The following is a 26579-nucleotide window of genomic DNA, read 5'->3' as shown; positions in this document are numbered from 1 at the left end:
ATGAAGTCACAGCAGGAGGTGATGGTTCGGTGGCAGCAAGAATTAAATCTCTGAAGTCTTTGCTGTCGATTCCCCAGCGATAGCTGCTCATTGGCCACCCCTGAGATGGACGTGTTTTCTCTGTCGTGTGCAGTTCCTCCTGGTGGACTCATCCATTGTCCAGGAGCTGTGGATCCAAACGGAAAACATCTTAGTAACATGGAGCGCCTACTGTAATAAAACCATCCCGAATCTCTGACAGGGCGGCCGTTCCTGTAATCAGTACACGGCTGGGAGAAGTGAAACGCGATTAACGAAATGGTTCTCCCCACACTGCAGGTCATTCATTGCACCCTCTGCTCTGACTCTCACCAGTGCACCTGTCAGGGCAGGCCAGCTAGTGCTGGGGTGACCCGGACCAGGCTCTGCAGGTCAACCTTCATTCACCGGGGGGCTGCCCCCCAGACCAGACGAGTGAACAGGCAGGGGGTTCAGATGCCCCCCCGACCTGCTGTATAACCAGTTATCAACACATTAGCTCTAGCCAGAGCTTTTCCTTGTCCACCACCTTCCTCTGGAATTGAAAGTTTAGGGGAAATGGAGGATAGGCTTTTGAGCCATGACACCTTTTCTTACTCTACAGTAGGGGTGTCGAACTCAATCAGAGAAGGGGCCAAAATCTAAAATCCAGCCTAAATCGCGGGCCGAATGGTTTACTGAACAGTCATAAACTGCGTTTCCATCACAATGACAGTTTATGACTGTTCAGTAAACCATTCGGCCCGCGATTTAGGCTGGATTTTAGATTTTGGCCCCTTCTCTGATTGAGTTCGACACCCCTAGAGTCTACAGCAATGGTTCTCAACCTTCCGAATGCCGTGACCCTTTAATACAGCTCCTCATGTTGTGGTGACCCCCAACCATAAAATTATTTTCGTTGCTACTTCATAACTGTAATTTTGCTACTGTTAATGAATCGTAATGTAAATATCTGAGTTCTCAACCGCTGCTGTAGACCATCGGAAAACACAGATATTTACATTACGATTCATTAATAGTAGCAAAATTACAGTTATGAAGTAGCAACAAAAATAATTTTATGGTTGGAGGTCACCACAACATGAGGAACTAAAGGCATTAGAAAGGTTGAGAACCCCTGCTCTACAGTATGAGGCCTGGACAGTAGAGGTCAAGTTTGGGAGAAGTCTAGGAAGCAGATACAAGAGTTAGAACAGCGTTTTTCAACCGCTGTTCCGCGGCACACTAGTGTGCCGTGAGATGTTGCCTGGTGTGCCGTAGGTGCAGACAAGACAAGAATTTTATAATTTTTCACTATTTTGTTTACTTAATATTTCATAATAAAGTAATTATAAAATACTTTCTTTGTGTTTATTTGATTCCTATTCAAGAGAATTACTTTATATATAGTCAATATAGGCACAGAGTTACATTTTTTAACATTTTCTAATGGTGGTGTGCCTCGTGATTTTTTTCATGAAACAAGTGTGCCTTTGCCCAAAAAAGGTTGAAAAACACTGAGTTAGAAGGCCCTGGTTTGAAATCGGGCTCAGCCATTTCCTGTCTGGGGGACACTGGGCAGTTGGTTTACTCTCCCCTTCTGTTCCATCATTTGTAAAATGGGATAACCCAGTCTGCCTTCCAGCACCGGTAGGAATAGTATATGGATGTCTCTCAGGACCACGGCTGGCACTCAGTAGGTGTGTATGTGAAGGTAGGGAGTATTGTTCTAATGACTGCTCTTCCTTCTCCGCCCTCTGCTCCAGGGAGACCTTGGTGAGGAGGAATTGGCCACAATTGTGCTTCCTTCTTCCCCACTAGCTTTCCTGGAGAAGCAGTCCTGGGTTGGCCTGAGGGATTCTCAGCACTTAGCTGGTGGGGCTGCGGGAGTGGGCCCTGCCCAAAGCCACAACAGCCTCCGCATCCAAGACGTGGGTACCCGGCCCAGCTGTGCCGCCCTCCCGCCGTCTCCTCATCGCTGTGCTGATGTCACCCACACCGTGAGGCACCCACGTCCATTATCGTGAATCTAAACTGCCGTGTTCCTGCGCCTTGTTTGTGCTGTATGCATTTTGTGGCTCATGCTGTGTTCTGCTTACAATGGAACGTTTTAGGAAAAGGGGCTTCTGCCTTTACTTTTATTTTTTTAATTTAAAAAAATATATATATAAATATATATATATATATTATTGATTTTTTTTTTACAGAGAGGAAGGGAGAGGGATAGAGAGCCAGAAATATCAATAAGAGAGAAACATGGACCAGCTGCCTCCTGCACACCCCCCATCCCCAGTGGGGATGTGCCTGCAACCAAGGTACATGCCCGCAACTGGAATCGAACCTGGGACCTTTCAGTCCTCAGGCCGACACTCTGTCCATTGAGCCATATCGGTTTAGGCTCTGCCTTTACTTTTAGCTTCCCATCGTTGTAAGGGTCTCAAGGCTGGTGTCTGCACAGGTCCTCCTTGTCACATAGCCACTCTGGCCAGTGGTGTGGGAATCTGATGAGTGGGCTCTGAGAATCCAGACTAATCTGTACTCCATGGAGCATGAGTAGCATCATTAGACTGTAAAAAAGAAAGAAAAAGATGAGTGGCTAGGTAGATGGATTTTAAAACATGGTGTCAGAAATCAGGATGGTATTCTGATGTATACGTACATCACTTTACACAATTCTTTATCTTAACGAATTTAATCGCATGAAGCTGAAACATGGCTTTTAAACAGATGCAACCGGATGTCCGTCGTTAAAATACTTCCTTTCAGGCACCGCAGCGAGAGACTTCGTTCGCGGTGTGCTGGGGCGGGCGGGCTCATCTTTCCCCTTCGGGCCTTGAACCCGGGCATCCGAGTGCCCTCAGAGCCACACCCAGAGGCTTCGCCAGCATCTGCTCTTGCAGAGGCTGGTCCTTCCTGTCCTGGGAAAAATCACAAGAGTCTTGTTGGCCAACCATGTTCTGGCGTGGCAGGACCTCCGGAGGGGTTGGCATTGGGTCAGGGCTGCATTTCCGCAGCGGCTTTTTGTGCTTCTCTGCGTGGTGCCACTGAGGCGGAGCTGGGGCCTGCTGGAGGGGAGGAAGCCGGTGACATCCAGGCCCTTATGGATGTCAAAATCCAGACAGTAACTCACCTGCCAGCGCCCAGCTACGTGGTTTCCACATCAGGACCAGAACCAGGAGGCCCGGGCTGCCTGACTCACAGACCAGCACTGGGTGTTGGTGGAGTCAGAAAATGTCAGGATACCAAATTTAGTTTGACACACTATTTATCTAGCTGCTTTTCTTAGATTCGAACATAAATTTGTCTCAGGTCTTGGCCGCTGGAGACATTTTGATTTTTCCCTGTTCAGCAACCTCTGGCCCTCTCCCCGCCAAAGGCAGTGACCTCCAGCCCATTTGTGTGGTCTGAGTGTCCTCGGCCCATGGGAAGCCGGTGGCCAGTGCCATCCGTCCTTCCCCAGACAAGGGAACCCTGCCCTGCCCTGCCCCGTGGGCTTCTCGTCCTGCAGGAGCAGCTCTAACTTTCCCGGATGGTCCCAGATGATTCTGGAGCCGTGATGTCCAGCAGTCCACTGTCCGGCCTGCAGGGGACCGAGCAAAAGCCTATCCTATGAAGGGGGCAGTGAGTGGGTGGTGCAATGGGAATGGCTCAGAGGCTCTAATTCACAGGGGCCTCCTGATTCCAGGCGGCGAGGAGGAGCAGCTGGGCCTGCATCCTACCACGGGTGTCCCGTTTCAGGCCCGGCGTGCACACAGGTGGGGCCTGGTGTGCACACTAAAGCTTTTCAGCCTTGGCCTAGAAAAGCCAACAGAATCTTTCTCCTCCCCCCACCCCCCATCTAACCTCAACTGAGCAGGGACGGGAGTGAAAAGGCTGTGAAACTGGGGCACAGTGTGTGCCATTGAGCCTGAGCGATTCTTGATGAGAGACAGCTCGATCAGTTCACCCTTTTGTTCCTCCCAGAACCTGACACGGCGCCGCTCATTGGCATTTGTTGGATGGAAATGGAGGGTTGGGGTCCTCCCTGGTCTCAGCCCTGAGAATCCTGACTGTCTCCCTAGCCAGCATTGGGGCCTTGTACCCCATTCCCAGGCTTTCTGCCTTGTGGTTTATCCCAAAGCACATTCTGATAGTGGTTTGTGCATATAGTTGTGCAGAATAATTTTGTTTGAAAGCACTCATTTCATGTATAAAACTGCTTAAAAATCATTGTTCACTGGTCACCTTAATCATGTTGATTTTGAAGACCTCAAAGGCATTCACCAGTGCCCACCGCCTCGGTGAATCTGGGCTGTGGGGTTAGACAGATGCTAGCTCCAGGCTATGCAAGGACCTAGCTCCTGGGATTATTGCTGGGACTCACTGAGGTCAGGTGTGCAAAGTGGTAGCATAGTGCATGGCCCAGAGGCTAGTACTCCACAGCTATTCGTGATTGCTTTTATTATTATTTTGGTAATTTTTACGTAAGCCAAATGACAGCCAGGACTGGCCCTCTCCAGGAGGTATCAGTAAAGTTATTTGAACACCCCATTCCATGCCCTTTGGAGGTCCAAATCCCTCCCCAGAATTCCTGCCACCTCCTCTGGAGGTTTGCATCTTTAGTCCCCTCAGGCATGATCTTCTGCTTCTAATGAATTTGTTCCTGTTCGGGACTGTTTCAGCACACACGTGTGCGGCTCTGTTAGGACACAGCTATGCGGGATCAGAACCCACTCCTTGCTTAGCTGCACAGCCCTCCCAGCTCCTCAAGGCATTAGGGTATAAAGCCCAGGCCGCTGAGGATCTGGGGCAAAAAGAGGCTCAGAAAGCAAAAACCCTGGGATTAGGCTCTTCCTCCCCACCCCTGGGTTATCACCTCATCCAACAACACCTACAACGAGATAGAAATAATTTCTAAAACACACCAAAAGATTAACAGTGCGTGGTTTGGATTATGGGACTGGGGGTGATTTTCTCTCCTTCCTTCTATATTTCTGAGTCTTAAAACATTATGTAGATAAGCATATGTTTCCACATTTTTTAAAAGACCGGTTTTTTAAGCCGTGGGAGAAAGCTTCTTAGGACCGGGGAGTCTTTGGATCTGTAGGATAAACTCTTGCCCAGTGGTCCCCATCTTCTCTCTCTCATCCTTTAAGACCCATTTCCCACAGGTCCCTCCCAATGGGAGTTATTTTCCCCCGGGTGTATCTCAACTTGAGAGGCCCCCTTGTTGGCAACATTACTAAGCTCCTTGCTTTAAAACGTCTTGACATGCCAGTTGCTTCTGGAAAGCTCCTTGTATGCTTTGGCCGTTGGCTGCTTTGGGATGGAGTCTGAGTGGCCAGTCTGCTCCCCTCTGGCTTTTGCCCTGTCCCACCCTCACTTGTACGAGGACGAGGGCATCTACTCTCTCAGCTCCCGGGAGCTCACTCCTCCAGCCCCTCAGTTGTGGCTTCTGATGCCCACGGTCCCGGGCCCACTCCTAAGGTATCAGCGCCTTTCCTGTTCCTGAATGCCATGAGCATATTACAGTTCTTGTCTTGTTGGATCTCTCATTGGCGTCTGACATACTAACAAACACTCCTTCTCACCCTGCTGGCATGGCTCAGTGGTGGAGCATCGACTTGTGAACCAGGAGGTCATGGTTTGATTCCCAGTCAGAACACGTGTCCGGGGTGCGGGCTCAGTCCCCAGTGTGGGGCAGGAGGCAGCCAGTCAGTGATTCTCTCTCATCATTAATGTTTCTGTCTCTTTCTCCCTCTCCCTTTCTCTCTGAAATCCATAGAAATGTATTTTAAAAACCACACAACAAACAAAAACACTCCTTCTCTCTGAGACCTCTGCCTCTGCACACCCTCCGTTGGCATCACGCTCTCTGATTTTTTTTTTTCCTAACTGGGCTATTCCTTCCTAGTTTGCTTTTCTCTTTGGTCCATCCTTTAACCATTGGATTTATTCAGATCTCCTCTCCCTCCCCCCCCTCCTCATGCTCTCTCTAGGTAGCGTCTTTTAGTCTCATGGTTTCAGGTGCCATCTGTATGCCAATGACTACAAACTTCACTGCGTTTCAGCAAATCTGGGACCTCAGTGATTGTAAGATGCACCAAGACTTTATGTTCCATAAAGAAAGGCAAAAGCACTGCCAAGAGAATGACACCATGGCTTCTTACCACTTTACTCATAAGATGCCTTGCATTTTCAGAAATGTCAGAATGTGGAAAATGTATACCCAAGAATTGGTGACCTGTTGTAATGCTTTGCACAGATGAGCTGCCATTTGCAGAGCGGGAACACCTAGGATGTCTTCAGCATGGGGCTTCTAGGAAAATGTAAAGGGATTTCAGTAACTTTGTCTGGAAAAGCTGCCATCTCTCTCCAAGGATGCAAGAGGCTTTATTATCATAGAACTCATTGTGAGAAAACATTAAGTTCTCTGAACAACGAGGCAGAGTAATTGAGCCAGTGGGTTTTCAAGCTGGTGGCAAAGTTCTCAAGATTCATTTCATTTTATCTCTAGTTGACTGGCTCTAGAATCGCAGTCAAGAACGTTCTGGCTTAGTGAAAGCCACGTGATGGAACTGAGCAGGGTCCTGACCTTCACAGAATTTCTCAGACAACTGAATTTTAGTTCTGTTTTAATTTTATTTTACTTATTTAAAAAAAAACAAACCACAAACCTTTATTGTTGAAAATATTACCTACGTCCTCTTTTCCCCTTATTGACCCCTTCTAGCCCACCTCACCCGCAGCTCCATGCCTTCACCAGCTCCAAACCTTCACCCTGTGTCCATGGGTTATGCATATATGCATACAAGTTCTTTTTTTCAAAAAAATATATTTTATTGATTTTGTTACAGAGAGGAAGGGAGAGGGAGAGAGAATTATAAACAGCAATGAGAGAGAAACATCAATCAGCTGCCTCCTGCACACCTCCTACTGGAGATGTGCCTGCAACCAAGATACATGCCCTTGACCAAGATCAAACCTGGGACCCTTGAGTTTGCAGGCTGACTCTCTATCCACTGAGCCAAGCCAGTTAGGGCTGCATACAAGTTCTTAGGTTGATCTCTTCCCACCCACCATGAATTTTAATCCTTATGACCTTTACACGCCGTGACATGCCAGTTGTTTCTTTTGTTGTGACACAGTACTAGGAAATCATGCTGTTGGTGTTTCCCTAATTGTGTTTTTTCTCTTTTTTCCTTCTTCTACTTCAAAATATTCTGGACAGATGTGGGATGGGTAAGAACTTGTGCCAAATTTTGGAAAGTAACTCTCCTGCAGCGGCCTCCACAGGTAGCAGGAAGACATGAAGTATCCTGTTCTACCACTAACTGCGGTTTTCTACAAATAATCTAATAATTACTTCCATAGGGAGAGTAATTCATAGTAAGATATTTTTGTCTCAAAACATTACCCTATGTTCAGTATGCTTATCTCAATAAAGTTTTGTTTTATTAACTGGCACATCACCCTGGACCGCTGCTTAATTTAGTTAGGCCCATTTTAGCATGCAAATTAGTTTTTTCCCATAGGAATGTTCCAAAAATAATATATCCCCTTGCTCCTCTCTTCCCACAACTCTCTTTCATAATATCTTGTTGGAGTTAGTTTAAAATAGAATGTTTAATGACAAAAGTTTGAATAAAGTAATCCAATCATGTGGGAATTAAAAAGTATTCTCCTTAAAAACTCTTGGGTCAAAGAAGAAATAAAAACTCCAGTTATAGTCTATCGGGAAAGCAAGAATGCTAATGCTGCAAGCAAAACTCATAACATGCAGCCAAAAATTTACTTTGGAAGGAAATTATTGGACTTAAAATTTTGTTACTAAACAAGAAGAATAAAATTTATTGAGCTGACTATTAAACTTGAGCTTTTGGAAATGAACAAAGAAACAAAAACCACATATATACCCGCAGAAAGCAAGTTAAAACATTTATTAACAAGCACCAGCAGTAATTAGTAATTCAAAAGAGAAAAATTATTACATTAATAAGCCCAAGATCTGTTACCTTGAGGAAAAATCGTTGTGCTTGGCTGGCGAGGCTCAATGGTGGAGCGTGGACCTATGAGGTCACGATTCCATTCCTGGCCAGGCCACATGCTGGGTTGTGGGCCCAATCTCCAGTATGGGGTGTGCAGAAGGCAACTGTTCAATGATTCTCTCTCATCATTGATGTTTCTATTCTCTCTCCCTTCCTCTCTGAAATCAATACAAAATATATTTTAAAACATAAAAGAAAAACCTTACATATCTAGCCACAGAAAAGGAAGAACATAATTTACAATATTAGGAGTGAGAGAAGAGATAAAGAGAGAGATATGTATCCACAGATAAGAATTAAAGCACTGTAAGAATTGAAAATCAGCCATTAGGAGATAATTTGTAAGTAAAATAACTACCAAATGAGATTTAGTAAGAAATGGAAATATTGAAATATTTGTAACCACTTAAGACATTGAAATAATTATTAAAGTGTTATTTCTGAATAAAAAAAGTGTTTCAAGTAATTAATTATATATTGAAATATTTCTAATCAATTGATATAATCATAGCCATGATGAATTCACCTAACAAAAGTAGCACTAATAGCCAATCTCTCTTAAAAGCATAGATGCAAAAAAAACCCAACAACAACAACAAAAATACTGCCAACAAAACAATTAGCACAGATAAAATGTAAGCAGTATTAAAACATCAATACACCAACTCCAAGTTGGTCATACACCAACAATCTGACTTCTTTAATAATTAAAAAATCTATTACTATTGATAACACAGGACTAATATTAGAAAGCAAATAATTCATTCAAGTATCATTAAAATGGCATACTGTTTATTCCTGATTTTCAAAATTAAAACTCAATAAACTAAGAATGGATTACTTCCACAATGTGATAAAAAAAAAAAAAGTCAAATTTGGTAGTGAGATATTGAGTGTTCCCATCAAAAACAGGAGTGCACAGGAAAAGATGCTGAACATCATCAATCGTCAGAGAAATGCCAATCAAAATTATAGTGAGAGACCATCTCACCCCTAGCAGAATGGCTGTAATAAAAAAAGAGATTACAACAAGCATTGGCAGATATGTGGAAACTTTGGAACCCTCATGCTTGGTAGGAATATAAAATGATATGGCCACTTTGGAAAACAGTCTGAAAGTTCCTATAGAGGTTAAGCAAAGAGTTATCAACTGATCCAGCAATTCCATTCCTAGGTACTGGTATATACATCCAAGAGAAATGAAAGCATATGCCCTCATCAACGCTTGTATAAGGACGTGCATAGGAGCAATATTCATGATAGCCAGAAAGTAGAAACAATCCAAAGGACTATCAACTGACAAATGGATTAATAAAGTGTGGTATCTATATAGACAAAAGCCCAGTGACCGAATGGTGGAACAACCAGAACAACCAGTCAACCAGTTGCTATGATACACACTGACCATTAGGGGGAAGACGTTCAATGCAGGAGCTGCCCCCTGGTGGTCAGTGCACTCCCATAGTGAGAGCACCACTCGGCTGACCAGGGTGAGCCATGCTGATCCCCGCAGGCCACACCCCCCCACCAGTGCAGGAGTCTGGACACTGGGCCTCTAGTATCCATGTAATGGATTGTTACTTGGCAGTAAAACAAAATGAATATGATGCTAAGTTAAAGAAACCAGTCACAGTGCATAACATATTCCATTTATATAGAATGTCCAGAATAAGCAAATGCATAGAGACAGAAAGTAGATTGATGGTTGCCATTACATTAGTGGTGAGGTGGTTTAGAGGGAATACTAATGGGTACAGGGTTGTTGTTGTTTTTATTGGGGGAGGGGAGCAGTGATGAAAATGTTTTAAAATTTTGGTAATGTTTGCACAATGATTATATGTACAATGCTGTGAATATACTTAAAACTATTGAATAGTATACCTTAAATTGTATGAAATGTGAATTATATCTCAGTAAACCTGTTATTTCAAAAAATGAAGAAAAAAACACAAGAGTGGCTGCTGTCACCACTGTCATCGTGATTTTGAAGGTTCTAGTTCATGTCATTAAACAAGGAGGAAAAGAGGTATAAATACTGGAAAGGAAAAGACAAATTACTATAGAAAATATTCCTCTCTGCTCAAGTGACTTTATTGGAAAAAAAGCATTAGGACCAATAAAAGAGCTTGGTAAAGAATCAGTTATAAAACATAAAATTAGATCATAGGTTACTGTCCTTCCTCTATAAACTGTTCTGATGAATATGTAAGGAATGATGGTCCCCTAGGAGGAAAGTAAACCAATGGTGTGAAGACCATTGACGAAAGAGACAGAGGGATGGAGACCCATTGAAAGAATGTGAAGCATGTCAGTAACAGCAGAAGTACTTTTTAAAAACCGGAAGCCGATAGGTTCTTAAGTGAACATCTTTAAGAAACAACCATTCACCAAGTCTCAAGAAGTATGCAACCACCCTGGCATAAATGGTCTGACTGAAGAAAATATTTTAAGTACCTAATGCTTTATTTACCTCATTAGACCCCTGGAAATTGGGAACAGATTGGATGGGACCTGGAAGACCAGTTTGGCTCTAAGGGCTCAGAGGATACTGGATGATGGGTGTCTTGAGTGCTGTTTGCCCTTGGAGTTGTCCTTGCCGTGTTCATTAGGTTGGATACCCACCTAGGTCTTCCTCAGAGCAGTTGAGAAGCCTTGGGCTCTCCAGTCACCTCAGGACCACAGCTTCTCCATTGGGCTAAAGAATGAGGCAAATACAATCCACTAGTCCCTAAGCTGCCTCATGAATGACAAGTAGCCATTCTGACTCGGCTGAGGGGAGAGCCATCATCCATCTTCACTTTTTCACTTGCCCTGGAGAAATTGTCTTGTCATTTCCATCACATTTTGTATTGGAATGATCCTGGTGCACACACAAAATCCTTAAAATTGCTCTGCATGTAAGAAATACATGTTTGATTATATATATATATATATATATATATATATATATATATTTCCAAGCAATCTCTCCTAACAGTTCAAATTCTCAGTGGTGAGAATTCCATTTGTTAGAGAGATTTTACTATAACTGAATGTGAGTGTCTTAATTAGAGAGGTTTTCTTTGGAAACATACAGAACACTTCTCTGATATTTTTTGCTCCCAGATGTGTATTTCTATTTCCTGCTCATTTATGTGGAAGCAAACAGCCTTGAAATGATTTCTACATCCATGAAACACATAGGAAAGTATGTTTTCTTTTTAATAGAAAATAATTCATACATAGTTATTGTGTGAATGCTGAACTTTGATGCACACATTCCCTGCCTTAAATTAGAATTATATAATTACAGTGAAATGAAAACACTGACTTAATTCAGAGAGTAATCTTAAAGAAGAGGTTTTACAAATGTTCTGTGGCACATTAAAGGTTATATTTAAGTAATTGGGGAAATTTTATCTTTTGATATACAGATTTATACTCTGAGATCTAATTAATTTAAGGGGGAAATTTTGTTTTTTTCTTGGGAAAATTCTCAAATTGCATTTTGGATTAAGTACAAGATTACCTACTTGTTTTTCACTTTCCTGAGTAGCTCCGGTGCTTTAACCATGCCTGTGTCAAACTGCTCTTCCTAGGTCGAAAATGTCCGCTTGCTAGATCGAATATCTTCCAAAAAGGCAGCCCTCGGAACTCTGTATTTGACGGCTACTCATGTCATATTCGTGGAAAACGCGCCTGACACAAGAAAGGAAACATGGGTATGCGTTCCTTGTCTGCCTTGTTTGGAGTAGAGAGCTCCAGCTTCCATTCTTCTGTTTGTCCCCAGGGTGAGGTGGGCAGACTCTTGGTATGTGGGTATTCGGGGGGGCTGTTTGGGGAATGTGGCCTTCGCCTTTTCCTGTACAGAGTCCAATCTACTCCATCTACATGTTCATTTTAAACACTAATTGTTTGACTATCGTCAAAGAAGGACCTAGAAAGAGCCAGAGATATAAGTTGTTCATGTCACAGCTTTCGAGTAGAGATTCCGGAATGTCAATCCCAGATACAGTCTTTTATTCTGTTGTCTCCAATTTTCTGCTAATTAAAAGGGAGGGAGGGAGGGAGGGAGGGAGGGAGGGAGGAAGGAAGGAAGGAAGGAAGGAAGGAAGGAAGGAAGGAAGGAAGGAAGGAAGGAAGGAAGGAAGGAAGGAAGGAAAGAAAGCTAGGGAAGCATCCTATCATCAGATATTTCTGCTACGCAATCATGAGACTAGATATTCCTTGTTTTATATAGCGCGCTCACCATGACATCATGACCAGGGCCAGAATGGCTGGCTTGTAGATTGGCCTTTTCTCTATTCCATAGACATGGTTCTGTTTGCAGCTGAAGGTAGCAGGCACTACTTTCAGGAGAGGAATTGAAAGAATGAAATGCTTGCCATGGAGGACTGAGCAGAGACACTCCTGAGACAATGGGCATGCCCTTCATTCAGCATGATTTCCCTTAAAATAAACCTCCTCTGCAGCCAGCCTGACCCCCAACAACAAGTGCAAGTTGCTGTTGAACTTGAGCATCCCACGTGGAATTCGGGAGCCCGGTGGCCCCTCCCAGAGGAGTGATCTCTGACTTTCGTTGATTGCAAGATTTATTTTACTAGCTTCTCATGACCTTCTTTCATTGGAGCTATTAACTGCAATCAACATCTGGCTACCAAAATATTCCCTTGCCCCGGGCTTGTGCAAAAGAGTATGCTGAATCATTGGCTTCAAATCGTGAGCCTGGGTATTCGGAAGCTCGACATAGAAAAAACAGAACGGGAAACGTAGGCAGTTGGTTCTTTCCCAAAACATCTCAGTCCTTGCTATCTGAGTGCAGGTGCTGAGCTAGCTGACGGGTGGGGAGAGTAGCCGGTCTATCTGTGTGGCTCCGAGATCTGGGTCACTCCTCCTCCTGCTGATCAGGTGTTTGTGCTTAGCTTATCCACATTCGCTTCCGGTTGCAGATTCTTCACAGCCAGATTTCCACCATCGAGAAACAGGCAACCACGGCTACTGGGTGCCATCTGCTGATTCGTTGCAAGAACTTCCAGCTCTTACAGCTCATCATACCCCAGGAGCGAGACTGCCACGACGTGTACATCTCTCTGATACGCCTCACAAGGCCAGGTAGGCCTGAGAGCTCGGCATTGCACGTGGACCCACCCTTCGGAAATTCACAAATCACACCCAGCCAGAGTGTAGAGCGCTTGAGCATTTATCGTGTTTTAGGAATCGGATGATTCTTGGTCTCCGGAGAGGCCAAGAAATCGGAATCATAGCTTTCCTTATCTCTGAGAAGCTCTCCCCTAGGTGCCTCCAATAGGAACCTCTGTCATTACGCTTAGCATTCACTTTATCTCTGGGGGTTATAAGCGTGTGTGTTTTCCCTTCATGGTGAAACATCTTAAAATTATGCTCTTCTGAGAATCAGGTGACCTGGATTGAGGGCTAAGCCCAAACTGACAAAAGGTTTCCTATGGGAAACATTGCTGTCAAATAATTCCAATGAGTCTCCCCATCTTGGGGCTTTTAAGGCTTGGTTCCTGTTCCTTTTTTATAGTAACGTTTGTGTCCCAAGGTTGGTACAACCAGACCGTGTTCGCATCATTGGATATTTAAAGTGTGGATCTGTTGAGTCTCCTAAACAGAAGCTCTTTAAATGTTCTTGGAAGACAGTTTTGGTTGATTTGAGACGTATCTATATATATATATAAAAGCCAAGCCATGGAATGACCAGAACAACTGGTGGCTATCACACTCATTACAGCCAGCCAACCAGCCCAATTGGGGGCGGGGCTGGCTGGCCAACTTCCCACATCCCTTCCCCATAGCCCAATCGGCCCCAATCAGGGCAGTCCTGGCTGAACCCCACCCATGCACGAATTCATGCACCGGGCCTCTAGTTGTGATATATCCCTCATTTGGGTATTCCGATTTGTAGCTTATTACCCACTTCTACAGAAGTGTGTCTTGTCTTCCTGTGTGGCCTCTGTGAGCTATGGGTTCTTATTGCTTAAAAGAAATACATGTCATCTGGCCGGCATGGCTCAGGGGTTGAGCATCAACCTATGACCCAGGAGGTCATGGTTCAATTCTCAGTCAGGGCACATACCCAGGTTGCAGGCATGGTCCCCAGTGTGGAGTGTGCAGGAGGCAGCCAGTCCGTGAATCTCTCTCATCATTTCTCTCTCTCTCTCTCCCTCTTCCTTCCTCTCTGAAATCAATAAAATGAAATACATGCCTAAGTTTCTTAGGAGAATATGGTGAAAAGAGGTCCTTGATGGAAAAGTCATCTTCATGGTAGTGCTACCCAGAAGTCATTAGTAAGGAAACAGGATATGGGCTTGTAGTTACTTTGCTGAAGGCTTTGCAATCCAGAGGTTTGATGATGCCCCTCTAGGCAGTGGGTCGGGTCCTCAGTTTCTTGGGCCCTGACTTCCATTTTCCCCATCGGTAGACAGCTAAGCGCTAAAGTTAAAACGGTGCCAGGGGCTGTCAGAACCTGATGACTCTGTGTGCTCCTCTGTGAAGGCAGCTGGCTGGAGCGTTCTCATCTTGCTCTGCTGAGAAGAACCGCAGAGTTAGCCAGGAAAGCGGCTGAACTTTTGGGAGGCGGCACTATAATTGGAACAGAGGTCTGGGAAGATGGACTTGGGGTTGCCTGTGGCCGAGAATGCGAGGACAGTTGTGGGCCGGCAGTTTCTGTGTCACTGATTAATGGGTGTGTGCTGGATAACAAATGAGCTCCGGCCGGATTAATGGGGTTCAGGAATAGCCTGGAGACCTGGGAGCGGGCCCAGCAGCTGGAACATCCCAGGGCGGCCACGCTCCAGCCCCGAGGATGGCGAGTGTGAGGGCCCCCCACGGGGGGAAAATCACAGCGTCCCCTGGTTTTTAAAATGCACACTTTTTCTTAAAAATGAACTTTTGAAAGTTAGTTATTAGATCAAAAAAGGAATCTATTGAATTAATTAAATTAAAGCCATTATCTTAAAGGATTTTAAAAAGCCACCAGCATTTTGGAACAGTGGAACGAGAAGTGACAGTTTACATAAACCACAGTGCTTTAATAAGTGTGGGAAGATGAAGTAGGGCCCAAGCAGTTCCACAGTTGAATGTTCAGGGCAGTGCTAAAATTAGGCCAGATTACAGCCTACAGCCTTGGAAGTAGGGTTTTGAGTCTGTGTGGAGGTGGGAATGGGGGTGGAGGGGGTGCCATCCGGGTCCAGGGGTGGCTTATCGGAGCCATCCAAGGATCTTTCACAAAATACCCTCCCCCTCCTCCAGGTATATCAGAAAAGACAGAAAAGGGTGTGTGTGTGTGTGTGTGTGTGTGTGTGTGTGTGTGTGGTATACTTTGAGTTCTGGTGGTACAGTTTAGCTCTGTGCTTAGTCACCACCACAAATCACATACTTTCAGCTTCCTTTATGGACATAGCTAACACAAGGTCCTGTAGAGGATATATATTTTTTTAAATAAAAGAAGAAATGTTGGGGAGTCCATTGGAGTCAAGACTTCTGAAGGAGATATTTCCAAACATCTTGAGATTTTCTTTCCCCTGAATTAGGATTTCTGGGGGGAAGGTAAGCCAAATGACTAACACATTAGGTGACATTTTGTTGGTTTGCCTTTTTAATGAATTAAGATTGGTCAGCATTTGCCCTGGCTGGTGTTGCTCAGTGGCTAGAGGGTTGGCCCTCAAATGGACGGGACATGGGTTCGATTCCAGTCAAGGGTACATACCTGAGTTTCAGGTTCCCTGCCTCTAGGTAGGGGCTCAAGGAGAGGCAACCAATTGATGTGAAGTTGAGGATTAATAACAACAAAAATGATTGGTAAGAATTTGGTCATGGACTATAAAGATTGCAGAATAAAAATGATGTAGCCAAATTTAGTGAGTTCCTTAATTCTTAGTAAAGAAATAACTTAGGTTAAAATAATGGTGTGGCCCAAGTGAAAAAATAAGTTAGAGTCAAAGTATGAATCAGGTTGTACATTTTTCTGATTAAAAGAAAGACCCCTATTTCTCAGAGGACTTCCATTTTCCCCATGTTCTATATTTTCTTCTTCTTCTAATTTGCTGCCTACTGTTTGTTTTTGTAACAGTTATCTTTCCCTCTGTAGTGTTTGTGGGCCCTTTAACATTTAAAACATCTTTTTTTAGTTCCCCATTTTTACTAAACTATTTTTTTCATTTTATCTTCGTCCCCAATTCTTAAAATTTCATAATGCTCAGCTGGTGTGGCTCAGTGGTTGAGCGTCAACCTATGAACCAGCAGGTCATGGTTCAATTCCCAATTAGGGCACATGCCTAGGTGGCTCAGTCCCCTGTAGGGGGCCCGCAGGAGGCAGCCGATCAATGGTTCACTCTTATCATTGATATTTCTCTCTCTTCCTATATAATATGTCCTATATAATGAAAGGCTAATATGCAAGTTGTTTCCTCAACTGGGAGTTCAACCAGGACATGGGGCCAGGCAGCCAGTCTCCCACAGTCCTCCCTGACCCCCCAAGCTGGCCCGGCCCAATCAACTGCAATCAGGGCAGGCTGGCCGGACCCCACCCATGCACGAATTTGTGCACCAGGCCTCTAGAGTGAGTGTGTGTGTGTGTGTGTGTGTATTCAAAAAATAAAATATCATAATTGATATAGTGTCATTTGCTTAACATAATTTTTTACAGTCTTTGTCTAGTCCTTGCAGCGTCAGCAGATTTCACAGTGGCCATTTCCTTCCTATTGATTACACCAACCTCTTGAGTTGACAGTTCTTTTCTCCTAAGTGTGAGCTTCCGCAATCCTGATGTTTAATTTGAATGCTTTTTTTGTTGAAAATACACAGGAAAAGTCTCCTTTTTATTTTAAGTGCAAAAATCCAATAAAAGCTGTGTTATCTTCTCACCCCTCTATAAATGGCTTTCAGGTTCATTTATTTTAAGTCGCCCTTTAAGCAGACCATTTGGAGCGATTGAACTTACGGTTGTTCCTTTTGAACCTAAAAAGCCCACATTTCTGTGTCCTTCTCGTGACTTTCCCTCCCCTCACCCACCCTTCCCCTTCAGCTGCTGCTGATTCGTGTTTGCTTTTCCTTTCAGTTAAAAAAAAAACACAAAAACAAAACAAAACAAAAAAAAACGTGTAAGGGAAGCAATCCATAGTGTGATGATCCGGTTTTTACCCTGCTTGTCACACGCTTCCTTTTGGTTTGTAAAGTACTTTTTATTTTCACATCCAATTGCTTCTCCTCCTAGGCAGTCTATAATAAGAGGAAACGGTCCCCATATTTTTTCCCTAAATACTCTGTTTTCATAACCTTTATCCTGATTCCTGGGAAACAAGCAAGCGTGGCTATTTTTCCTTCTTCCCTGAGTGCTTTGTGTTCCCCGCAGCCCTCTCGCTGGGTGGGATGATCCCTCTGTGTGGGAGGGAAGCAGCGGAGGTTGGGGTCCAGGCAGGACCTTCCGGGGGCTTAGTGGCTCCAAGCGGAAAGGGTTTCCGCTGATGGCCTGCATCTTCCCCGGGAAGCCGTGAGTGGGGTGGTCTGAGAGCGCTGGGGTGGCCAAAGCCACCGCGTTGACACGGGCTGTGTTAGTGATGAGCGACAGGGCTACCATGGAGCCACATCCATGAAACACGCATCTCTGGACGTGTGCTGTCTGCTTAGTCCCAAGACACTGATTTAGCTTTTCTGCAAACATGGACCAAGTGCTGCTCACTCCAAATTTAAGGTGGCATGTTTTCAGAAGCTATCTTTTTTCTCTCTGAAGAGATAGAAACTCCTTCAAGCCTGTCTTTGCTGAGCAATTGCATGATTTAAGTAGGTTCATAAATACTAGATTAATTTACACTTACCTTTTTCGGAAGAAAAGTTTTAATGAGAGGCGCACATCCCTTTACCTCCCCGGTCCCAGGCTTGTGGGAGGAGCTCCTGTGACCCCTAGTGATGTCCCCTAGTGATGGGCCCCTGGGGGCACGTCCTGTGAAACCTGCCGCCCCCACAGCTAACGACGTCCCACGCGGGCCGGGGCGGCCCAGACTCCGGGATGGGAAAAACCAGCGGAGTATGGAACACGTCTGTTCTAAGAGGGGCTACCTGTCAGGGATGTGACCTGCTCCAGGGGCAGATCAGTGTTTTCTCAGTTCAGCCTCTGTCCAGACTAGAGATTTCTCTCTCTCTCTCTTTTTTTTTTTTTTAATATATTTTATTGATTTTGTGCAGAGAGGAAGGGAGAGAGATAGAGAGTTAGAAACATCCATGAGAGAGAGTCATCGATCAGCTGCCTCTTGCACACCCCTTACTGGGGATACGCTTGCAACCAAGGTACATGCCCTTGACCGGAATCGAACCCGGGACCCTTCAGTCCCCAAGCCAACGCTCTATCCATTGAGCCAAACCGGTCTTGGCCAGACTAGAGGTTTCTCTAGCCCTCCTCTTGTGTTTAACTCACTTCCCTGCCACTTACTAAACAGTCTGCGAGGTATTTTGCAAGAGCTGGAGGGGCAGGGAAGAGGATACTGTGGATGGGAACTCTTCCGTGGCATTTGGCACTGCGTTCATGGCACTTTTTCATTTCCCCGGTAGACTTCTCCTGGCCTGGCCTCCGGGTGAGACATTTGCCCACATTCGCAAGACTGTGCTCTGACTGACAGAAATGTTGGGTTCCCTGCCCTGATCTAGGCTTTGACTTAAACTGGATGGACGGGTGGTGGGTCACCCTTGTTCTTGAAAAATAACTGGAAGCAAAAAATCTAGTAACTCCAGTAGAAATCCATTCTCCTGTCTTCCAACTGGAGAGCGATCTTCTTGACGCCTGTCACTAATGACCCTTGCTTTCATTTGTGCAATGTCCTTGCCTCTTGCCAGTGATGACAAGCGTGAGACCATGCACAGAGCACTCGGTAATTGTAGATGATAATTCTTCTACCTATAGGCCTATTTGTAAATGGGGAACGAGGGAACTTAATGTCCACAATTACTCCTCACTCCTTAGCTCTTCTTTCACGCAGGAAACTGGCCTTCTCAAGGGACTTCGTTGGCATCTTCCGCCGATTGCACTTTGCGGTCAGCGGGATGCTCTCAGAGCCTGACTCATGAACATGGTACTTAGCAATGGGAACGATGTGTCAGGGTCAAGCTGGCTGTTCCCAGAACAGAATCTCACTTTTCTTTTTTAAAAATACTTTTAATTGATTTTTTACAGAGAGGAAGGGAGAGGGAGATAGAGAGTTAGAAACATCGATGAGAGAGAAACATTGATCAGCTGCTTCCTGCACACCCCCCACTGGGAATGTGCCGGCAACCAATGTACATGCCCTTGACTGGAATCGAACCTGCGACCCTACAGTCCCCAGGCCGACGCTCTATCCACTGAGCCAAACCGGTCAGGGCAGAATCTCACTTTTCTACACCGTCGGCTCAATCAGCTAAGATGGTAAGCAGCACTGTGTACTGACGGCAGCTTCTTCGTGTTCGTGTGTGCAGGTGTCTGTGCGTGTGCATTTTCTTGTTTGCTGAAATCACCGGTATCCTAAATTCTGACGTGTAGAAATATGGCAGAGAAACTGAGACAGAATGTAGCTTATCTCACTGGTACCCCACAGTCTTTGAACTTGGCTCTTCACAAAACAGGGTGCGCGCCTGATGGGAACGTGTGGGAGTTCACTGGGACTCTTGTCTTTCTTCTTCCTCGGACATGAGCTACCTCGGTCTCCATGGCGCTGGAAGCTGAGTCTTCATCACTGAGACCGCGTGAAGGGTCTCCCGATGCACACATTCAGGTGTACTGCCTTGTCCACACCCCGAGTACTTCAACAGACTAAGGAATAAAGGTGGGACCTACGCTGAGGAGCAAGACACTTACTGGAGAAAAAGGGGATGATTAAGGCTATGGAACAAGGAGAGACAAGATACAAAGGTGGCCGCTCGGGCCGAAGAGGGAAGGATCTGCCTTGGAGGAGCAGTGTGGAGGGGTAGGAATATGTACTAAACAGCCAGTTTGCCTAGTAATTCAAGTGCAGACTCCCCAGTTGCTAGCTGTGTGACCTTGGGAACATTCTTCAGCGTCTCTTTGCTCAGATTTCTCCTCTGTAAGATGAGGCCCGTCATGGCGCCTGCTAGGTGGTTCATACATGTAACTAGAACAAATCTGGGACGAAACAGGGTTTGGTGAGTTAGCAGCCACGAGTCACTATCACCGGAAGTGCTTAGATCTGTACTGTCCAGTGTGGTAGCCGCTGGCCATGTGTATGGGTAGCTGCTAAAGTTTGACATGTGCCTGGAATGAGCTAAGATGTGCTGGTAAGGCCCTAGTCGCTTTGGCTCAGTGGATGGAGTGTCGGCCTGCGGACTTGAAGTGTCTTGGATTCGCTTCTGGTCAAGGGCACATGCCCAGGTTGTGGGCTCAATCCCCAGTAGGGGGCATGCAGGAGACAGCTGATCAATGATTCTCTCCAATCATTGATTTTTTTTTTTCTCTCTCTCTCTTTTCCTTTCTGAAATCAGTTTTTAAAAATGTATTAGAGCAGAAATTGGTTTGCCTCGGTGGATAGAGCGTCGGTCTGTGGACCGAAAGGTCCCAGGTTCGATTCCAGTCAAGGGCATGTACATTGGTTGCCAGCACATCCCCTGTGGGGGGTGTGCAGGAGGCAGCTAGTCGATGTCTCTCTCTCATCGATGTTTCTAGCTCTCTATCTTTCTCCTCTCCCTTCCTCTCCGGAAAAAAAAAAAAAAAAAAAAAAAAAATCAATAAAACATTTTTTAAAAATGTATTGGTAAGTGTGAATTTCAAAGACAGTACAAAATAACAAAAAAGTGAAGCTTATCCAGTGTGGAAGAAGAAGTAGAAACCAGCTAAGAACTGACCAGAGATTCTAGGCACTTCTTCTTGCCTCTGGACAGACCCAATCAGTCAATTCTTGCCATGTTCAGCCTGGGCAGACTCACCCAGGAGAATCAAACCCCTACCCTTCAGTCTGTGGGCTGCCACTCAAACCTGCTAGGGCTTGTCTCCCTTTTTAAACTCAAAACTCAGTAATGCTGACTAGATCTGTCTGGGCTTTGTCTTTTTTCTTTGTTGTTGTAGTTCACTATCATATCTTTGGCACTGAGCACATGTCCCTTAGACTCCATCTTTAATAATGTCATCCTCTAACACAGGAAGAAGCTGCGGCATGAATCTACAGGGCCTATAGTCTGAGAGAAATGTAGGCAATCTTCCTTTCCTACCCAATCAGGTAAAAACAATCTTATATAATAACTAGGTTGTATGCAAATTGACCATCACTCCAATACGTAAGATGGCTACCCCCATGTGGTCAAAGATGGCCATCCCAATGTAGATGCAAGATGCCTGGCACAAGATAGCTAGCAGGGAGGGCACTTGTGGGTGATCAGGCCTGCAGGGTGGGCAGTTGCGGGGGACCCTGGCCTGCAGGAGCGAGCAGTTAGTGGGAACCAGGCTTTCGGGTTGGGTAGTTGGGGGGGAAGCAGACCAGCAGGTGAAAGCAGTTAGGGGCAACCAACCTTTAGGGGTGGGCAGTTGGGAGAGACCAGGCCAGCAGGAGAAGGCAGTGGGAGGAACCCGGCCTTTATGGGAGGGCTGTTGCGCGTGATCACACCTCCAGAGGAGTGCAGTTGGGGATGACCAGGCCTGCAGGGGAGAGAAGTTGTGGGGAACCATGCCTACATGGGAAGGCAGTTGGTGGCAATCAGTTCAGCAGGGGAGGGCCGTTAGGGGTGACCAGGCCTTCAGGGGAGGGTAGTTGAGAGTGACTAGGCCTGCAGGGAAGGGCTGTTGTGGTTGAACAGGTTGGCAGGGGAGGGCAGTTAGGGGCACCAGGCTGGCAAGGGAGGGAAATTAAGGGTGTCTAGGCCAGCAGAGAAGGGCAGTTGTGGAAAACTAGTCCTGCAGGGGAGGACAGGACAATCAGGCCAGCAGGGGAGCAGTTAGGTATTTATCAGGCTGGTAAAGGAGTGGCTAAGGAGTGATCAGGTTGGCAGGAAGAAGTAGTTAGGGGCAATAAGGCAGGTAGGCAGGTGAGCAGTTGGGAGCCAGCAGTCCTGGATTGTGAGAGGGATGTCCCACTGCCTATTTAGGCCCAATCGGGCCTTGATGGGTAGTAGGACATTTCTCTAAGGGTCCCAGATTAGAGAGGGTGCAAACTGGGCTGACGGACACACCACACACACACACACACACACACACACACACACACCATGCACAAATTTTGTGCACTGGGCCTCTAGTTTTTAAATGACTATCTATGGTTTAGGACAAGAATTCTTTTGTTTTAACTTATTAAATATTACCTCATAAGTCAATAATATATTAGAGGCTTCACATGTATTAACTGTTGATGTTTATGAAATATTTGTCATATTTGGCACCTGGAAGAGTCCTTTTCATTTGTTTTCTAATTTATTCCCCACTATGATCTTATGAGTAGATAATTTCACAGCATTTTACAGTGAATTAACTGAGGCTTGGAGAGGAGAGCTGTAGAACCAGGAGTTACGGCCTGGACTTGTCTGATTTAGACAGGGATTCTTTTTGCTGCAATGAAGATTGTAAAGAAAAAGCATTCAATAAAGAAATTCAGATCACATGAGAAATTTATTGATAATGTCAAAGACAATGGAGAGGTATAATGTTTGGACTAATGCTTTCTCTGAGAAAAACTTGAATGACCAGATAAAAAAAAACAACCTATTTGAGGAGACTGGGGAATCACTGAAGCAGTCTGAGGCTGAGGCTGAGAGAAGACTAGGAACTTTCCAAGCCTGGCAGGGCAGCAGTGAGTCTGAAAGTTACTTCAAACAGATCAGGACAGAGGCTCTTTATCACTGCCCCAGACTGCTCCCCGACATTTCCAGGGCTTCTCCAGGAAGGCTTTCTCCAGGTTCATCCACTTCAGGAGTGTCCTGCAGAGCCCTCTGGAGAACCAGCCTCAGAGTGTGTCTCTGCTTCCGCCATCGCTGCCTGAAGGAGCCAACGAAGAAGTAAATGATGGGGTTGGCACAGCTGTTGATGCAGGACAGGAGTGCTACAGTCATGGGAAGATATAAGGAGGAAATAGATAGAACCCAGGATATGAGGAACCACAGGATGCCAAAGGGCAGGCCACAGAAGAGGAAGACCAGTACCGTGATCACAACAGTCATGTAGAGCCTGGTGGGCGGCACCCGTTGGGAGCCACACCACAATCTGGTCATCAGAGCCAGGCTGGACCCAGAGAGAAGCACAAATAACAAAATCAGCCATGCCACAGTGAGGAAATCCAACACTGGACACCAAAATTGTTGCACACTCCAAAACAGGATACAGTAGTACCCTTTCAGCAGGCTCAGCAGCAGGGACAGGGCCCAGAGCAGGGCACACGTGAGAGCGGACGTGTGAGTGGGGCGTTGGCAGCGGTACCAGATGGGCCACAGGACAGACATGCAGCGCTCCATGCTGATGGCGCTGAGAAAACTCAGGCCTGAGATGTAGGCAAACTCTTCCACAAGTGGGAGAAATCTGCTCATTGCTCCAATGACAAAATCTAAGTTGAAAATTGAATCTAAAAAAGATATAATATGGAAGCAGAGGAAGAGGAAGTCAGCCCCCGCCAGGTTGAGGATGTAGACGGAGAAGGCATTCCTGTGCATGCGGAAGCCCAGGAGCCAGATCACCACGGCGTTCCCCGCCAGCCCCACCAGGACCACGGTGGCTATCAGTACTTTCAGGATCATTTCCCCTGTATTATGTTGATAAAAGACCTGATCACTTCCATAGGTTGTTGTGAGCTCGGTCTCCCAGGCTGGGTCAGTCATATCCATGCTCAGAAACGCTGCCGTTGTGGGCCTGGAAACAAAATAAGACTTCAGCACCTGCTCTATGACCACTGACCCTCATGGCCACCCCATCTGTGGCGAATGGAGATTCCAGAGACCACAAATTAAAATTCTTAAAAATATTTGTCTACCACCACCCTGAAAAATAACGTACATTTCATCCTCAAGGCAGTTATGATGAGAGAGTATTTCTAAGATGTGATACCCAGGAGGGGGGTGGGGGGCGTGCCAACATTTCAGATAAATAAGATGTAAGAACAAGTTGATCTAATCACAGCGAGAGAGAAAAAGTCCTTGGGATAAAGGACCAATGAAGAAAAATGGATTCTGTACAATTGGATGTCGAATTCCATTTTTCAGCCTCTCTATCCTCTGCTGCATCCTGGGAGGACACATGTCTTCGCCTCACCACTGCGCACCCTTTCCCTCTGCCTCCTGATTTCTTTCAGGAAAAGTGACCCTGACAGCTGATTGGAGGGCAGGAGGAGGGTTAACTCCCTGCCTCTCCGCTGTCAGGCTGTGAGCTTGCCATGGTGGTGTTACTCTACCTAAGGGGATAGTCCCTGGCTGTGGGCCTTTTTTTGGGGTCATAGTGAAGACCACTGCTACAGCCACAGCCCTCCCTGTGTTCTGAAAACTTAACTAACCTTTTACACTTCACGATGCCCAAGGGCAATAGCTCCCTATTATGAAGAATCTTTAGGTGTCTCATCTTGCTCATCCTTTCTACACATTCTTTTTATTCAATTCTCTTCAACTGTCTTATTTGTTCGTAGCCTTGTGTTTTTGCCTGGTACAGGAAAGGTACCTACATATAGCAAACAAACTCATAGAATAGCAAGGTAATGTGTGAAATCTGAGGTTACTAACATCAATTCAGGTTTGAAAACCATGTATCCGAAGCTCATAGGACCTGGGATCTCACAGCCTAAGCTGCCAGCACCCAGAGCTTCCCTGAGGGGGCTTCTTGTCTCTGGACTCTCCTTCATGGGTGCTCATGGCTCCTTGCACACTACACCCCAAGATGCATTCATGACCATGTGGACTAAGAGAGAGAAAACAAAATTGCCTTTTAGAGAAGATAGTTCTGAGCTGACTCTTACCTGAGCATTATCTTCTGGTTGAAGGTGGTGAGTAAAAAAAGACGAGCTTTCTAGGGAGTGCTGAACGCCAGAGAATGCTCTGCTACCCCGGATAGGAGGTGTCTGCAGAAGCAGGACTGGAACCTGATGTCCAAGAGAGGCTTATCAAGATGCTGGGCTGCCAGTGTGACTTCCTGCCCAAGGGGCACTGGCAAGTGAGATTCTGGAGATGTGAGACAAGGGCCTCACCAGATGCTTCACATTTGCCTTGAGTCCAATGTCTTATCTCTTCCTCTCCCCATCTTACCCTAACTGGTTCTCCTGTGACAGATGTCTCTGCCCACTGTAGGAGTGTGCAGGAAGCCCACACAATAGGCAATAGGAGCTTCCATAGCTAAAGTGAGTTTCCTTGGCATTCAGTGCCCTGCAGGATGGATCTCATGTGATCTGTTTCCATTTATTCCCAGGAGTAATATATGCACATTAGTTTATTTCAGAGGACACAAGAGTATCCTATATAATAAAGAGATAATATGAAAAAAAAGACAGTACAACCCAAAATATATCAATGAATACATTTTACAATATGTCCATGTTGAAATGGCAATATTTTAGATATATTGGGTTAAATAAATTACGTTAGTAAAATGAATGTCATTGTTTCCTTTCAGCTTTTTCACACAGCTACAAGGACACTGACCAGAACGCACACGACTTGTTTAGGTTTCTGTTGGACAGCACGGACCTCGATGCGCCCGCAGAGAAAAGCAGAGCCCACGAACCAAATCCTAGCTCTTACTGGGGGAGAGGGAATGAGTCTGGCCTCAGAGGCATACAAGGCAAAGATATCCTGGCAGAACCGAAAGAAGAGCTTCATTACATGTTCCTCAGCTTGCCCCCTCTTGACCAGGGTGCCGTGCCCTCTGAGTTGGTATTTTTTTAGGGATCCTATAAATATTGTCCAAGCAGTACAATCATGACATTTATGTGGTCGTAAAAAGCCCAGATGTTTTCAGTGCAAACATATAAATATATCCTGCAGCTTTCCCAACTGCTTTCTTTTTTAATACCAGAGAGCATCAAAATGTGGCAGCAGCCTGGGCACCGGCCCATCTCCCAGAGGCCCTCCCAAGTCCAAGCTCAGTAGACATAACCTTGACCTCTAATGAATGCAACTGTTCTTAACTAATATTTATGCTTTATATTTTATGTGGTCCAGAAAATATAATTGCTTTCTAAAGCGCCTCCCCCCCCCCCAAAAAAAAAGTGCTTAGATCTGTGCTGTCCAGTATGGTAGCCGCCAGTGTGGCTCAGTGATTGAGCATCAAACTATGAAATAGGAGGTCATGGTTTCGATTCCCAGTCAGGGCATATGCCTGGATTGTGGGCTCGATCCCCAGTGCAAGAGGCAGCCAATCAATGATGCTCTCTGATCGTTGATGTTTCTCTCTCTCCCTTCCCCTTCCTCTCTGAAAGCAATAAAAGTTTTTTTTGTTTGTTTGTTTGTTTGTTTTTTTTAAAGAAAGCACAAAATGGAGAAGACCTTGTTTCTAAAACAAAAGCAGCTCTTGCAGGGTTGAGTCGGGCTATCCCGGTCTCCCTGTCCTTGCTGGGAGGAGGTGGGCGGCCCTGCCCATGGGACAGGGCACCGCTGGGTTCCCAGGGGCGAGGACTGGGC

At 45.6% G+C, this 26579-nt stretch overlaps 2 protein-coding genes across 2 annotated transcripts in view; one reads left to right on the top strand and one right to left on the bottom strand.

Moving 5' to 3' along the window:
• Positions 1-26579, top strand: part of MTMR7 (myotubularin related protein 7) — a 90867-nt gene that overhangs the window by 18279 nt on the left and 46009 nt on the right. The window contains exons 2-3 of the mRNA XM_036454676.2: positions 11603-11725; positions 12953-13115. Of these exons, the coding sequence (XP_036310569.1) occupies positions 11603-11725; positions 12953-13115 (286 nt within the window). The remainder of the gene's footprint in view (positions 1-11602; positions 11726-12952; positions 13116-26579) is intronic.
• LOC118728300 (mas-related G-protein coupled receptor member X2-like) lies at positions 22485-23825 on the bottom strand. Its single transcript, XM_036454686.2, has one exon. It carries the CDS (start codon positions 23802-23804, stop codon positions 22827-22829), a length of 978 nt encoding a protein of 325 aa, XP_036310579.1. The 5' UTR covers positions 23805-23825; the 3' UTR covers positions 22485-22826.

This window comes from Pipistrellus kuhlii, unplaced genomic scaffold (assembly GCF_014108245.1).
Source record: "Pipistrellus kuhlii isolate mPipKuh1 unplaced genomic scaffold, mPipKuh1.p scaffold_m20_p_3, whole genome shotgun sequence".
NCBI classification, from domain to species: domain Eukaryota; kingdom Metazoa; phylum Chordata; class Mammalia; order Chiroptera; family Vespertilionidae; genus Pipistrellus; species Pipistrellus kuhlii.
This window is presented reverse-complemented; position numbering and strand designations above follow the sequence as displayed.